Source organism: Aulonocara sp. 'chitande type north' Nkhata Bay, linkage group LG11, assembly GCF_057382095.1.
Source record: "Aulonocara sp. 'chitande type north' Nkhata Bay isolate Kocher_YH1m ecotype deep benthic linkage group LG11, A_spYH_male_GT1.1, whole genome shotgun sequence".
Lineage (NCBI taxonomy): Eukaryota > Metazoa > Chordata > Actinopteri > Cichliformes > Cichlidae > Aulonocara > Aulonocara sp. 'chitande type north' Nkhata Bay.
This window is the reverse complement of record NC_141354.1, coordinates 25,276,292-25,291,180: the sequence shown is the minus strand read 5'-3', so window position 1 is coordinate 25,291,180 and position 14,889 is coordinate 25,276,292. Positions and strand designations below refer to the sequence as shown.

The 14,889-nt window shown below is 42.3% G+C and overlaps 1 protein-coding gene across 2 annotated transcripts; it reads left to right on the top strand.

Moving 5' to 3' along the window:
- The first annotated feature begins 2,378 nt into the window (after window positions 1–2,378).
- mdc1 (mediator of DNA damage checkpoint 1) lies at window positions 2,379–14,707 on the top strand. 2 transcript variants are annotated; one of them, XM_086311350.1, is made up of 12 exons: window positions 2,379–2,536; window positions 3,227–3,364; window positions 4,571–5,131; window positions 5,219–5,297; window positions 5,438–6,672; window positions 7,141–7,203; window positions 7,282–10,664; window positions 11,144–11,281; window positions 12,193–12,375; window positions 12,466–12,591; window positions 13,189–13,299; window positions 13,433–14,707. In XM_086311350.1, the coding sequence occupies exons 1-12, from the start codon at window positions 2,524–2,526 to the stop codon at window positions 13,634–13,636; spliced, it is 6,234 nt and encodes a 2,077-aa protein (XP_086167476.1). In that variant the 5' UTR covers window positions 2,379–2,523; the 3' UTR covers window positions 13,637–14,707. The 2 variants fall into 2 exon arrangements, with proteins under 2 accessions (XP_086167476.1, XP_086167478.1); XM_086311352.1 differs by lacking the exon at window positions 2,379–2,536 and adding an exon at window positions 2,846–2,990.
- Window positions 14,708–14,889: the final 182 nt, after the last annotated feature.

The window sequence follows — 14,889 nt, the reverse complement described above, 5'->3', positions numbered from 1 at the left end:
ACACGTTACTGTAATCTGATTACTTTTTTCGAGTAACGAGTAAAGTAAGGGATTACTATTGCCAAAACGGTAATTAGATTACCGTTACTTTCCCGTAGGAACGCTGCGTTACTGCGTTACTAAAACCATGATTTTTTGCGAGAATGTCTCGCGACAGTGACGTAAGCGAGTGTTCCATTAGTGACAACAGCTGTGTGCAGATCAACAATGGATCACATATGATTGTGGGAGAGAGTATGAGCGTGTAGCGTTTAAAGCGTGGAAGTACTGACCTTACTTTGAGTTTGATTCCATAAAAAGTGACAAAAACATTAGCGTCCATCGTGCGTGGGAAGAAAACTTCTTTTTACAGCGAAAAAAACCCCCTAAACTTCCAAGCAAGCACCGAGTGTGCTATGACGTAATGGGAAACTCACAGAGAAACTCGCGGATTCTTCAACTGACCGCGGCACACCTCCACCAGGGTAAACCTCCGCCTACCCCAGTCCTGCTTTACAGGTAAAAATAGAGCAACAAGACCGCTGAGTCTTTGACTTTATTTATGTTCTGCTGTGTTTTACTTGCATCTATTTGAAAGAGTGAGTGTAAACACAAAAAATATTTTATTTTATGTGCTGGAATGTGTAGAAAATAGGTTTAAATGTTAAACTAATTTATTCAACTCAGAGAATGTTGCATATAATTAAATTTTTGCTTGATGCATAAAGTTAAAAGATTAAAACTGATAAAACAAGTTAAAAAAAGAGACTTTTCCATTTGATTACATTTTGTATGATGGATTATGCAGTAAAAGTAGAATTGGGCTGAAAGATCTATCGCTTTATCACCTCTTCAGGTTGTAAATCGTGTTTTTAAAAAGTAACTAAGTAACTAAGTAATTAATTACTTTTGAAAAATAAGTAATCAGTAAAGTAACGGGATTACTTTTTTGGGGAAGTAATCAGTAATTAGTTACTGATTACTTTTTTCCAAGTAACTTGACCAACACTGCTCTTGACTTCCTTCTTAAAAAAAATTCAAATTTGGATACACCACTCAGTAAGACTGGTCACTGATTACATCACCTTTTTCTCGCTGTTTCCCTTCCATAAGAATGCCACCAGCCATCCTTCTATTTATAATTTGTTTTTCTATAAGTAATATATAATAAATCTACAACACAGGAAGGAATGCAGTTTATTGCTATCAATATTATACCCCACCCCTACAGTGCACATCATCCAGCTCTGTGACTTAAGGTCACATAAGCACTTTAGTGGACTTTCGTGGCCAAGGCATGCAGCAAGAGTTGGATCCCAAAGCAAAACTGTGCTGCTGGGCCACTAATTCTCCTACTCATGCACCTGGGTTTTGATGCAATAATTTCTCTATGAATATAAAACATAAGCACAAAATTTATATAACTGAATTTAGTTAGACCCTACTTGGGACAAGGCCTCAATAAAGCAGCACCAAATGCTTATTTTAACTCTTGTATCATGCAAATTTTAACTTTTGCAAAACATTCAAAACTAGTGTCATGAAGAGGGAAAGATCTTACATTATTTATATAAGGATATGTGATTTCTATATCATTATATATCTTATGGAGACAGTTTAGCTCAGAGGTGTTAAACTTATTTTAGTAGAATAGAATAGAATTCAACTTTATTGTCACTGTACATGTCACAGGTGCAAGGCAACGAAATGCAGTTTGTATCCATCCAGAAGTGCTTTAGTCATGATATAGATGTATTACAAATATATATTAGCAATAATATAGATATGTAAGTATATTACAGAAATTGGTCTATTATGGTATGTTATAATGTACACGGTATGAAGGTATGTTATGATTAAGGTATGTTATGTTAGTACATGGGATACATGCACTTGACATTTTGACATCTCTCAAAATGTGTATAACTGGTAGAGATGCTGCCTCCATACACGCCCTTAGTTTTTTGCATTCAGTGGATCAGCTGTCATTACATGGACATATTCCAATTCATAAAGGCAGAAAACTTTTACCCGTGGAGTTTTGCTAAATAAACAATATTCATCACTCAGATTTTTAATGTAAAAACATTTACTTTTAAATACTAATACTGGCATTGCATCACTAACACGATCCTGATATTATTTTATTATAAACACTGAGTAATTAACGCGTTTACATCATTTTAAATGATATCCAGTAAAGCAAATTGGTCCCTGTGCGGCACCACGGCGGTATATTTGACACCCTTGGTTTAGCCCATATTGGTATGGACTAAACCCACATTAGCCCATAATGGTATCATCCAGTCTGCGTGGTTAAAATGGTGCAGGGCGCCAAAATTAATGTATGAACGCTGAAGTCCAGAGGACATGTGGGCCAATCACAGACATTGAGTGAGAAGTTAGTGTCCAATGGCAACATATTATAGCTTGAGTGATACTTATATTGGCCAATCGTTTTCATCGTTAAACGCCTATTGTGGGCGTGGTTAATCACTTCCAGGACGCTCATGACATTTTTTGTTTATCTACACGGGACAAGGCATGGCGTGCGAAGGTGGGTGTCCGAGTACGATCTTTTTCTTAGGTTTAAACTTAATGCACCTTCACTGCAGGCTAACACCGGACGTCAGTTAAAAATTTTTTAGTCAAGTCACCCGTACAAATCACTTTACTTCTTTCATAGATTTCAAAGTAATTAAATTCGAAAGTTGGGATTATAATTCTCCTGAAAGTAGGAGCAGAAAATGGTTTTCTTACATATGCCTCGTTGCTAGTAATAATCAATTTGACAGCTGGGTTGCAGACACATAAAATCTGTGATGTCGATGGTTGAATCACACAAACTAGCGGTTAGCAGATTTTGTCTTCATATTGACCGGAAGTGGTATTACAGGGATGCGATTTTAGAGGAGACTTGTCCATACACATTTGATAAAAGTTGCCTCCGCGTTGTTTAAAGCTGTTTAGATCACTACACATTGGGTGTTTGCAGGAATACAACGGCACAGGTACAGTTAGCGAGTCAATAAGTACCGATGAACTTTATCTTAACGCTATGGTGGGCGGGAGTCAATTAGCCATGCAGGCTAACGTTAGCTGCACAGGTTTCTATTTAGGCTATTCGATCTTTCTTTTAAAGCCTTGTTAAAACTAATGTTACCTTAATTATACGTTAACATTACAGTTTATGCATTATGTTACCCGTGTTTATGTGCAGCACTCTTCCTGTCTTGCGCTTTGCCAGGAATGGATGCTACTCAGATGATCAGTGACTCAATCTTGGAGTCAGATGAGGAAGATAATGAAGAGGAGATCGAAAATAAGAGGGGACGACCGTTGGCTAAACTGTGCATCTTGAAAAATAAACACATACCTGAGGCAGGTGAGTGGCTAACTGATGTTGTTTTTACACGTGATCTGCACAGTCTGGTACTACTTAAGATAGCCTTTATTAGTCCCACATGTGGGAAATGTGTAAATCTTGCATACAGAGGGGGAAACATTTGATCCTTTGGAGAATTTGCAACTTTGCTCAGTTACAATGAAATGAACAGTCTCTAATTAGTATGCTAGTTTCATTTTAATAAAGAGGGACAATATAAACATATTACATAATATTCGATCCCCCTTAATAGTTAGTGATGAAACTCTTGTTGGCAAAGGATCAATATGGTCCAGTGCATTGACCCATTAATTTGGTGAAGTTGTCCAGTACCTTCGCATTAAGACAGCCCCAAAGCATAATTTTTCCGCCTCCATGCTTGACTGTGGAGATGGTGTTCTTTGGGTCGTACTCTGCATTTCACTTCCGAACTTCACTGCCAAAGAGCTGAATTTTGGTTTTATCTGACCACACCACTTTGTCCCACACCTTCTCTGAATCATTTAGCTGTTCACGGGCAAACTTAAGACAAGCCTGTACATGTGCCTTCTTGAACAGGGAAGGCAAGATTTCAATCCATTACAGTGTAGTATGTTATCAGTGGTGTTCTTGGCTGCTTTCAGATCATTAACAACCTCCTCCCATGTAGTTTTGGCCCAGCAGTTGTCACTTTCTCATCAAGCTTTTTGCTAAAATCTTGTCCAGGACATTCTTTGACAGCTCTTTGGTCCTGCCCATGTTGGTGGAGCGGTTGGAATGTAAAAAATGCATTCTTCTGATTTATTGTAATGTTGTACACAGCCAATCTGCAGGTGCAAGAATTCTGGTTGGATTCAAGAGGATCAAATACTTACTTCACTCAATGACATCCAAATCAAAACTTGTAATGTTTTTTTTCCCTAGATTTTGGTTAATGTTCTGTCTCTCTCAATTAAATTATTTTATAAACAAATAAAGTAAATTAAACTACACAAATAGGCAACAAATAGGGAAGCCAGTTTGGGAGTATGCGGTTTCAATAGTATTTGCTAGTAAAAAGCTGAGCTGCAGCATTTTAAACAAGCTGCAGTGACACACTGACACTCGAATAAAGACACTAAAATGGAATGAAGGAATAAATAAATAGATCTGAACCAGAGAAATGACTTCACCTTTCTGACTATATATCTAAGTATATTGTTAATGATGATGCTCTCTTTCACACAGAGTTTCCCCTCTTTTTGGGTGATAATGTGCTTGGCCGTGACCCCAACTCCTGCACTGTGCCCTTGCCGGCATCCTCAGTGTCCAAACAGCATGCTACTATCTGCCTTTGTGTGTACCGGAGACGTGCCTGTCGCAGTGAAGTGGACATGGAAGCTTTGGTTTGGGACTTAGGGAGCATGAATGGGACCCGCAAGGGCCGCTTAAAGCTGACTCCTAATGTACGCTATGCCCTCAGTGAAGGTGACAGTTTGGTGGTGGCGGACATCCCGTGTCAGTTTGTCATTTGCGGCGTAGACTCTTCTCAGGGGGACGCAAGCTCTCCTCTGAGACAAAATTCAGGGGTAAAGACCAAGTTGCCAGATGCCTCGGGAGAAAAGGGAGATGACACAAGCACAGACAGCAAGAAATGTGTCAATGGAGGGACAGAGACTCCTGTCAGAGCCAGCTGCCTGACCTTTGAGCAAACTCCCCATCAGCCACAGGGGACCTTGGTCCCAGAATCAGACTCAGACTCAGACAGCGAAACAGGAGTAAGAGGAGAAAGAAGACGAAGGACTCTAGGTTTGTACATTATGTAAATATTTATAACTATTGAAGCTATGCTTTTTGGACCTGGTGTTTACAAGTTCACTTTTATTCTCTTTGTAGTGTCTGATTCTGACTCCCATAAATCCAGCCCCATCAGCTCGTCATTCTTGAGTCCCCCAAACAAAGTTGTCCCTGAAAGGTATACCCATAAAAATAAGCTATTTATTGGTATTCTTTTTGTAACTGTGATTATACTACTGGCTTAGCCATACCCCATTAATACATATGTTTGACTTGTTCATTGTAAGACCTGTTAATTTGTTTTTCCCTGTTCTACAGTGACAATGAAAGCCCCATGACAGTCTCGTCTTCCTCTAAAAATAAACCAAACAGACATGACAGCTTCACCACACAGGAGACAGATGTAGATGCGGCGCGACAGCAGTTGGAGGAAAAAAAAGTGGTTGCACTTGTGGAGGACAGTGAAGAGGAGGAAGAAAGAGCAGTGCAAGCGGGGACAAAGTCTCTGAAAGGGGGTTGGCATATGCCAGTGGAAAAGGAAAGCAATGCCAGTTTTACAGGAGACGGTGAATTGTCAACACCAGCAGTCTCTACAGACGCAATCCCTGCATTTAACATGGACAGTGACACTGATGTGGAGGGAGAGGACGAAGAAGTGGCATCAGCGGGGCCTGTGACCTTGAATACAAACCAACAAGTTGATCAACCTCCAAAGACGGCCCAGTTTCACATGGACAGTGACACAGATATCGATGAGGATGATGATGCTTCAGGTAAAGCTCCCAAAGCTCTGCCTTCTTCTGATGAGAACGCCAAAACTCCTCATGCTGTTTCAGTTATTCCACCTGAAGGCGTCACCATGGACAGTGACACTGATGTGGACGATGATGGGGTCGTGTCAGACGCTGCCACAAAAGCAGGACCGACAGTATGTCAGAGTGCGCACACAGCAGACTCTGCTTTTTCAGTGCAGGCAGAAGATTTTCACCTCCACAGTGACACTGATGTAGATGAGGACGAAGCAAAAAATACAACAGATGAAACACCTAATAAATCAGATATAAAGCTTACAGCTCTTAAATCTGCTCCTGTGGCTCCTGACAACCTGCAGGTAGAGAGTGACACGGATGACGAGGCTCTCCCTGTCCCTGCCACCAGTAAACCCTCAGTGGTCGCTGCTGTTGCAGATTCACGCCCCACTGCAGTTGCAGATGCTGATTTGGAGATTCTCTCTGACAGCGACACAGATGTGGAAGATGCATCTCTTCTGGCTATACCTGTTGGTGTCACAACCTTGTCAGCTTCTCCTGGCCCAACTTTAAAGGCTTCTCTGGCAGATTCTGATGCAGATACAGATGTGGATGAATCTAGCGTGCCCCCTGTTGGGGATGAGGCTAAACCAGCTGATGTCAGAGTCGACGGCGATACAGAAGATAAGAAGTCAGATATTGGAGAAGAAGGTGAGGACCAGGTGCCCAGGCTGCACAGGGAAACTACACCTGGGTTGCTGGCTCCCCTTCTGCAGAACTGCTCCACTCCTGTGCAGATGTCAGGTAATCGATCAATCTTCAGAATTCATTTAGACTGCAAATATCTACTCGTTTGTTTTATTGCATTACCTTTCTAAATACTTTCTAAAATTCAGTAATTGATCATATATGACATACATCAGTGGCACAGTTTTAGGTGAGGCGCAATCTGAGGATAGAACTAGCCTGTGATGTTACAGTGGTCTCTTTACAGGATATCACAATGACTTGTAATGCAGTAATTGCAAAAAATACAATCTAAAAGAAATATAATCAAAGAAAATAATACAAAATATGTGAAGTGTATTGTTGGTGCTCAAAATAAAGACGGCGCCTGCAGGAGAGAGAGGTTTGAAATGAAGAAATCGATCTGTTTTTAAGTGAGTGGACTTGAGATTCTGTGTTAACTTCTTCGATCCAATCGTGTAAAGTGTTTGTTGCGTTGCGATGAGAAAGCATCAAGTTTAAATTGACTTTTACTTTGGATTTCAGATGAAGAAGTGGAAGACATGGCAACTCAAGCCTTCGTCAGTCCCTCTTCAGGTTCATTAAGGCGTGAGTAAATGACTTTTAATAATGTCAAACGAGTCTGTTTCAAAAACATTAGTTCATTTTTTTTCTTTTGGCCAACAGGAGCGGCAGTGCCTGCAGTAAGACCTGTAGTATTGTCGTCCTGCTTAGACATCCAGGAGGAGGAGGATTTTGCTGTGGCTGAGACGCAGTCCTTTACATTTCAGAGCCGTGACCGTGTGAGCAGTGAGGAACCAACCCAAGCTTTTGTACTTGAGTCTTCTTGTGACAATAAAAATGACCAATCTACCAAAGAAGAGTCTTTCCAACTGGGACTGTCTGACAGCAGCCACCTGCAGTGTCCAGACCAAGCTTTAGCTATGGAGAACACCCAAGCTTTTGTTTCTGTGGAGAGGGGTGTGAACCTGGAAGATACCCAAGCATATGCAGCCATGTCAGCTGCAGACAGATCCTCTGCAGAAAATGACGCGAACCTGGAGGCCACACAGGACTATGTAGAAGATAAAGAGACTGAGCGATATCAAGTAGATGTGGCCTTAGAAGCAACACAGGTATATGTGGCAGAGCCGTACAGTCACGCTGAGGATGATGCAGATGATGATGCTTGTGAGACACAGCCTTCAGACTTTACTGCCTCTTCTACTCTTGCCATAGCAGAAACCCAACCAATGTTGCCTATTGCAGGAGAGGAGGATCTGGCAGCTGAAAATCCAGTTTGCTCTGTTCAACAAATTCAGCCGAGATCCCTCAAGGAGGATGGTCCAAAGGCAGCTCAGCCTCAGGAGAAGGGCCTCAGCGACGCTCAGTCTGTAACTGAAACTCAGCCCATGTGTACAAGTGACAGTGAAGCAAGTGATGATGAAGGCTCATTTCCAGCTCAGCGAAACAGAACAGCAAAGCCACTGCCACTTGAAGAAGCGCAGACACAAGATCTCACTTGTTCAGAGTTGTCGGTTTCTGAAACCCAGCCAATGCACGGTGGAATTGCTGAAACCCAGCCCATGGCTACATGTGACGATGATGATGAAGACTCAATGCCAGGCCCGAGAAAAAGGAAAGCAAAGCAGCTTCATCTTGAAGAAGAGGAGACGCAACCTGTCGCAGACTCTGAGCTCTCCACTGCTGAAACCCAGCCCGTGGCTACATGTGATGATGATGATGAAGACTCAATGCCAGGCCCACGAAAAAGGAAAGCAAAGCAGCTGCAGCCTGAAGAAGAGATGCAAACCCTTGCTAGTTCTGAAGTCTCTGCTCTGGAAACTCAGCCCTTGAGTACAAATGAAGGCCAGCAAAGTGATGAAGAGGATGTGATTGCATGCACTCGGAAAAGAAAAGCCAAGCCACTTCAGCTTGAAGAGGAGCAGACGCAGCCCCTCACTAGTGCTGATGTTGAAACCCCGGCAGTAGTGACAGGTAAATGTGATGATAAGGACTCAATTCCAGGTCCACGGAAAAGAAAGGCAAAGCAGATGAAGCTTGAAGAAAAGACACAGCCAGTCGATAATTCTAAAATGACCCATGTTGAAACTCAACCCTTGACAACAAAAACCGGATTATCGCCTTCAGAAGAATCTGAAGCGGGAACCAGTGGAGCTTGTGTTCCAAATTTAAGAGTGACAAGAGCAAAACCGAGAGAAGAGGAAGATCAGGTGGCGTGTCCTGGACCATCCAAGAGGCAGACTAGAGGAAGGAGTGGAAAACCTTTGTCTGATGGTGACAACAATAAGGAGATGGTAAAACGGGCTAGAGGGAGAAAGATAACGAAGCAGCAGAAACGTGATGGTGAGGAAGAGGATGAAACACCGGTAAGAGAAAGAAACAAGCAGGCTGTGAATAAGAGCCTGATAAAGCAACAAGATGGGAAAGATAGAGAGGAGGAAGATGGTGCCGATCTCAGACAAGAAAGAGAAGAAAATGATAACGAAAGGAGGACGACTGATGAAAGAAAGAAGCATCAGGATGAGATAGAAATGCAACTCATGGAAGAGAAGTTAGAAACAGAAAGAAGAGTAAATAAAGAACAAGAAAGATTGCAGGCTGAAGATGCAGCGAGAGCAGAGAGAGAAATCAAGGAGAAGGAAGAACAACAGAAAATAGAGTCTGAAAGGATTGAAAGAGAAAAGCGGGAGAGGTTAGAAAGAGAAGAAAAAGAGAGATTAGAAAGGGAACGAAAGGAACAAGAAAAAGAAACTGCAAAGAGAGAACAAGAAGAGAGGCTTGAGCGGGAGCAACAACTGCAAGCAAGACTCGAGAGAGAAGAAAGGGAAATGGAGGAGAGAGAGAGAGTGGAGAAAGAAAAAGAAGCCCAAGAAAAACAGTTGAAAGAACTGGAAGAAAAGAAAGAGGAACAAGACAAATCCAAAACGCCTTCAAGAGGCCGAAGAACAACCAGAAGAACTATTGCTTCACAGAGCACAGCAGAGCCAGACCAAGACTCAACTGTATCAACCAATGACGATTTCCCAGCAAGGAGAACCAGATCACGCTCAAACTCCTCCAACTCGGTCAGCTCGGAGAGGTCTGCTTCAAGTGTCCACGCCCAGGAAAGCAAGGGCAGAGGGCGAGGGAGAGGGCGAGGGACGAGGGAGACCAGTGAGACACCCCAGAAACCCGTCGCCAGAAGCAGCAATCGAAGGACCACTGTGGCTGCAGGGGCCGTAGAGCACGAGCCTGACTCGTCCAACTCACTAGCCCCTGAGGTTTCAAGCTGCAGCGTGAGCTCTCATAACAGAGGAAGAGGAGGCAGGCAGCGAGGAAGAGCGAGGAAAACAGAACATGACCCAGACTCTATCCCTTCTGTTAGTCAGAGTCAAAGTGATCAGAATTTAAGCCCTGCCAGGGGAAGAAAGGGCAAGAAAGCTGAGGAGTCCTCCAATGAGGCTCTCCATAAAAATGGTAAAGAGGACTCTCAGCCGGCTACAACCACTAGAGGGCGACAACAACCCAGTGCAGCTACAGATGAGGAAGACCAGTCGAAGCAAGAGGAAGCATGCACCAGCGAGGAATCGCTACCTAAAAGAAATGTCAGGGGCAGAGGTCAGAGAGCAGTGAAGAGTGAAACTGTGGAGAAACCAGTTGCTCCTGCGGTCAGTGATGATGATGAGGCTAAAGATAAAAGAAAAGCAACGAGAGACTTGGAGGCAAATACTGGAGCAGATCTCAGCTGCAGCAAAAGGAAAGAAAGATCTTCAAAAACGGCAGAAACAGACGAGGAAGAAGGAAAAGGCAAAACAAACGATGAGATTCCTGTTAGTTTACAAGGGAAGAAAAGAGGTAGAGCATCCACCGCTCAGGCAAAGAAGAGCGCAAAAGAGTGTCTCTCAGAGGTGAAGGAGGAGGAGAGAGAAAAGATGGAGGGTGAGACTGTGGAGAAAAAAGTCAGAGGTCGACAATCAGCGGTCTCGAGAAAGAAGAAAGAGGAGCTGGAAGAAAGTGGAACATCTTTAACTGCCACAAATCAAGATGCAAATTTGGAGGCATCAGAGGTGACTATTGCTTCACTTTTAAACATATGCAGCCAAATGGAAACCATAAAGATGCGGTTTTGATTGAAACAAAAATGCATTAACATTGAAGGGTAAATCAGATGAAATGGAAAGCTGAGTAGTAAATAATTAGTGTCGAGAAGTTCTTGTTGTGAAAGAAGGCTTTTACCTTGGCTCAAGGCCATGGTGCATTTTCCTCTCTGAGTCAGCCTTTTCAATATTGATGAACTACCATCAACATGAGTTACTCTCTCTGTTTCCTCCACTTTCTCTAGAGCAGTCTAACCTGCTCCGCATCACTGCTAATGAATTAAGTGGTTTAGTGGTCATCCAGTCACTTCCTCCACTTACATTTTATGGTGTTTGCTTTCTGGTGCAAGATGTTGTACCATCTTCTTTGCATGTTCCATACTTTGCCCTTCGCTGTCTTCAACCTGTTTTGTTTTCCCTGTCTTTACCTACCCTCTCCCCTATAACAGCCCCAGACTCCAACCAGCAACGCATCCCGGAAGCGGCAAGCTCCTGCAAATTTCTCTCCCGTGGCAAAGAGTCCTCGCTCCTCCTCTGCATCCCCAGCAGCAAGTGGTCGACTACAAACTGAAGGCCAGGCATACAAGGTCTCTGTGGTTGTGTTAGCAAAACACGCATTTTGTGTTTAGGAAAGAGACGCTCATACGGTGGTAGCTAGGCTGATCAAACCTAGCCTAAGACATCGGAATCATAGTGGCAAATCCTATACTTGTATTCTTATATACTAAACATCATATTAAGAAACACTATTCTAAACTATCTTAGCATCTCGACAATGCTCTCAGTCATATTACTGAGCTGTAGCCAGTGAAACGTATTATTTATGGAAAGTCCACCACGTGGTGCTAGCATCACATGCTCTTCCAGTTTTTTCCCAGTTTTTCCTGAAACATGCTGCTGGCACTACATTTAAAATGAGTGCACATGTATGTTTACAATTACAGTTTAATATTGTGTTTTAATCTTTTGGCAATTCATCAGGCTTTAGCCTTATAAACATTTTACTCAGTGTCCTAATAGAATTGTAAAATTCATGTTGTGGTTTTGTTAGCATCATATTATCGATGAAGCTTTCAGAAGTCACCGCTCCTGCTCGAAACTTTTGGATATTTGGACCCATTATAATAAACTAAACACAAAGCCTCCTCCATCTAACCTCTGTGCACAGTGGTCTATTATAACAGCAGTATCTACTCATCCAAATCATTGAAAGTAAAAGGATTTCACTAAGCGTTGCATTCACACTTAGAGCTGCGTAATCAATTTGTGCAGGGTTAAAGTTATTTTTGGTTTGTTCGTGCAGATGAGAGCAGGTGTTTTGAGCTCACGAAATCATTGTTCCACTAACCTCCTGCAGCTTGTTCTGAAATTTCAATCGACTCTCGGGCATGACTGTAAAATGCATGACAGTGCTTTTCTTTGAGAGAAATGCCTAATTTCACACCTCTATTTTGCCTGCATGGCAGATTAAGTTGACTTGAGGCTTTTGCTTTCACAGGTTCTGTTTACGGGGGTGATGGATGAAGCAGGGGAGAAAGTGTTGGCGCGCTTAGGCGGCAGCTTGGCTAAAGGTGTGGGAGACATGAACTGCCTTGTGACTGACAAAGTGCGCAGGACTGTCAAATTCCTTTGTGCACTGGCCAAAGGCATTCCAATCGTCACTACAGACTGGCTGGAAAAGGTATGTTTGAAAAACTGCAGTCAGAAAGTTCTCTCTTAATTTATTGCAGATGTATATTATGATAATAGTCACCCTTCTTGTCTGTTTTAGAGTGGCAAAGCTGGGAGCTTCCTGTCTCCCTCCTCCTTTATTGTTAAGGATCCTGAGCAGGAGAAGAAGTTTAATTTCTCCTTGCACGAGTCTCTAAGGATTGCCAGCAGCCAGCCTCTCTTAAAGGTACTCACTCATTTTTCCTTAGAGTGAGAGGTTGACAGTGTGCCATTAACAGTATTTCCACTAGCAGACGGCACGGGGGTGGTGCATGATGTTTTCGTGATGGGAGCCCATAAACGTTTGAGTCATCCTCAGTCTAAATCTGGTTTAATATTTCCCTTCGAGCATTGTTTGAGCCTCTTTATTGTTAGCAATGTTCAAATCTTCAAAACAGCAGCCTGTGGATTGTTTATCATCATTCTGTGGCTTAGGGGAAAGTAATTTGATATTTGCTGTAAATATACTGATTATATTGCATGTATTATGTTTCTCAGCTTGCGCTATTTCATAGAAGCTTGTAAAGGCATACCTTGTTACAACATAATACCAGCTAAAATTAGACATATAATATCAAATTTCAACCCCAGGAGGCTTTTACTAAATTTCTTGAAGAGATTAAATAAAAATAGATTCACTCATCCATCTCTTTTCTTCCGCTTATCGGATTCAGGGTTGCGGTGGAGCCTATCCCAGCTGTCCTAGGACAAAAAGCAAATAGACCATTGGATGTATTCCAAATAAAAGTAGAGTAAAATGCTTTGCCTTATTTCTGTCTCTCAGGGATACGAGGTCCATGTTACTAGATCGGTTAAGCCAGAGCCAGTTCACATGAAGGACATCATTTCCTCCAGTGGAGCTACCTTTCTACCAAAGATGCCCTCTTCTAATAAGGTGCCAGTTAAGCTGAGAGCCCTTCTCCGGCCAAAACGTTACATGAAATAAGTCTTTGCTTATGATGTTTATTACCTACATTTTAATTCCTCTTCTATTTTCTGTCACCCCCGTCTCCCTCTCTGGCTCTTAGCCTCACACTGTCGTGGTTTCCTGCGAGGAGGACTGGTCTCTGTGTCGCCCGGCTCTGTCTGCATCTCTCCCTGTCGTCACCGCTGAGTTCATCCTCACAGGGATCCTGCAGCAGAAACTCGATTTTCAGTCCCACACACTCTCGCCTTCCACAGCAAATGTACAACCTGCAGGTGGCAGAGGAAGGGGCAGGAGGAAGACTTAGTACTCCCGGAGCAAAAATACAGTGACTGTCTGTGTATGAAATCTTTAGCTGTGAGGTTTGTCCGTCATTTCTGGATACACTTTAAAACTGTAGACCGGTAAAACACCTGTTTAGCTATTGGACTGTGAAAGACTGTATTGAATGTATTGTCGATTGTCCACTGATGTAAATGCGTAATTTACAGACGTCTGTGCTGGAAGAATGTGAATTATTTGACTGTCCATCATCAAATATTTAAAACTAATTTTTAACTTTCCAAGAGAATGAACTGAGAAACAAACAGAAAAGTAGTTAACTTAAGACATTTTGGAAGAATGGTGAAAACTTTCTTTCTAAGCTTGTTTGTGCAGTCTTTTTCTTTTGCCTTATACACACAAACACATTGAAACTGTTAAAGCTACCTCCCCTCTACTTCAAACCCTTCTTTTTTTATGTAGAAACAAGCAGAGCAGGAAATTAACACTGCTAAACTGCTGGTACCCTCCATGTGTGCTAACTGCTTCAGCTCAATCAGCCTGTTTGGCAGGTAACCAACCTTGAAGAGGGAGTTTGTGTAAATCATGGTGGATGGGAGAATAGATGTGGAGATGGTGTCTGTTATGGTATCCAACAGCCTTGTAGTCAGAGGAAAAAAGCTCGTTTCCAGCCTACATAAGAAGTTCATAGTGCCTTTTTAAATGGAAATAATGACGAAGCTACCCACGTGTCTTTCTGGGGTTTTTTTCTGTCTCCATTAACCACCACCATCTACTCCATTAAGGCCTTATCCCATCCTGTTCCTCCAGAGAGAACAAGACAGACTGCGGATGTACCTTCTGCATCAACACCTTTGTGGTGTTTGTTCTCGCCATCGATGTCTGTTTGCTTTATATGTGGATGTGTATTTTTTGTGTAATGCACAAAGCTTGATTACTGACCCACTGTCACTGCTGTGTCACTGGTGTTTTAAAGATGGTAGCTTGTCATTTTTAGAACTGTTAGCATGCTAATGCCTTAACTTGAAGTCTGTCTTCGTATCAAATAATGAAATGTCTCCATTATAAATGAAAAACATTAAATATTTTCCAGCTGCAACCACACTGTGCCGAGTTTAAAATTTCACAGACTGAAGCTTCTAAATCCAAAAATTGACTTTCAAGTTAAACCTTTTTGTTTTTCAGTAGATTTGATTGTAATTTTAGACTACTGAGGACGTCATAAATGAAGAAGGGGGTAGATAAATTGGGACGAGCAGAGGATTAGTGAGGAAGACG

Excerpts from the sequence above, each read along its gene's own strand:
- mdc1 (XM_086311350.1), top strand. Across the intron at positions 6,673-7,140 it reads CACTCCTGTGCAGATGTCAG|ATGAAGAAGTGGAAGACATG; the intron begins GTAATCGATCAA and ends TTTGGATTTCAG. Across the intron at positions 13,300-13,432 it reads AGATGCCCTCTTCTAATAAG|CCTCACACTGTCGTGGTTTC; the intron begins GTGCCAGTTAAG and ends TCTGGCTCTTAG.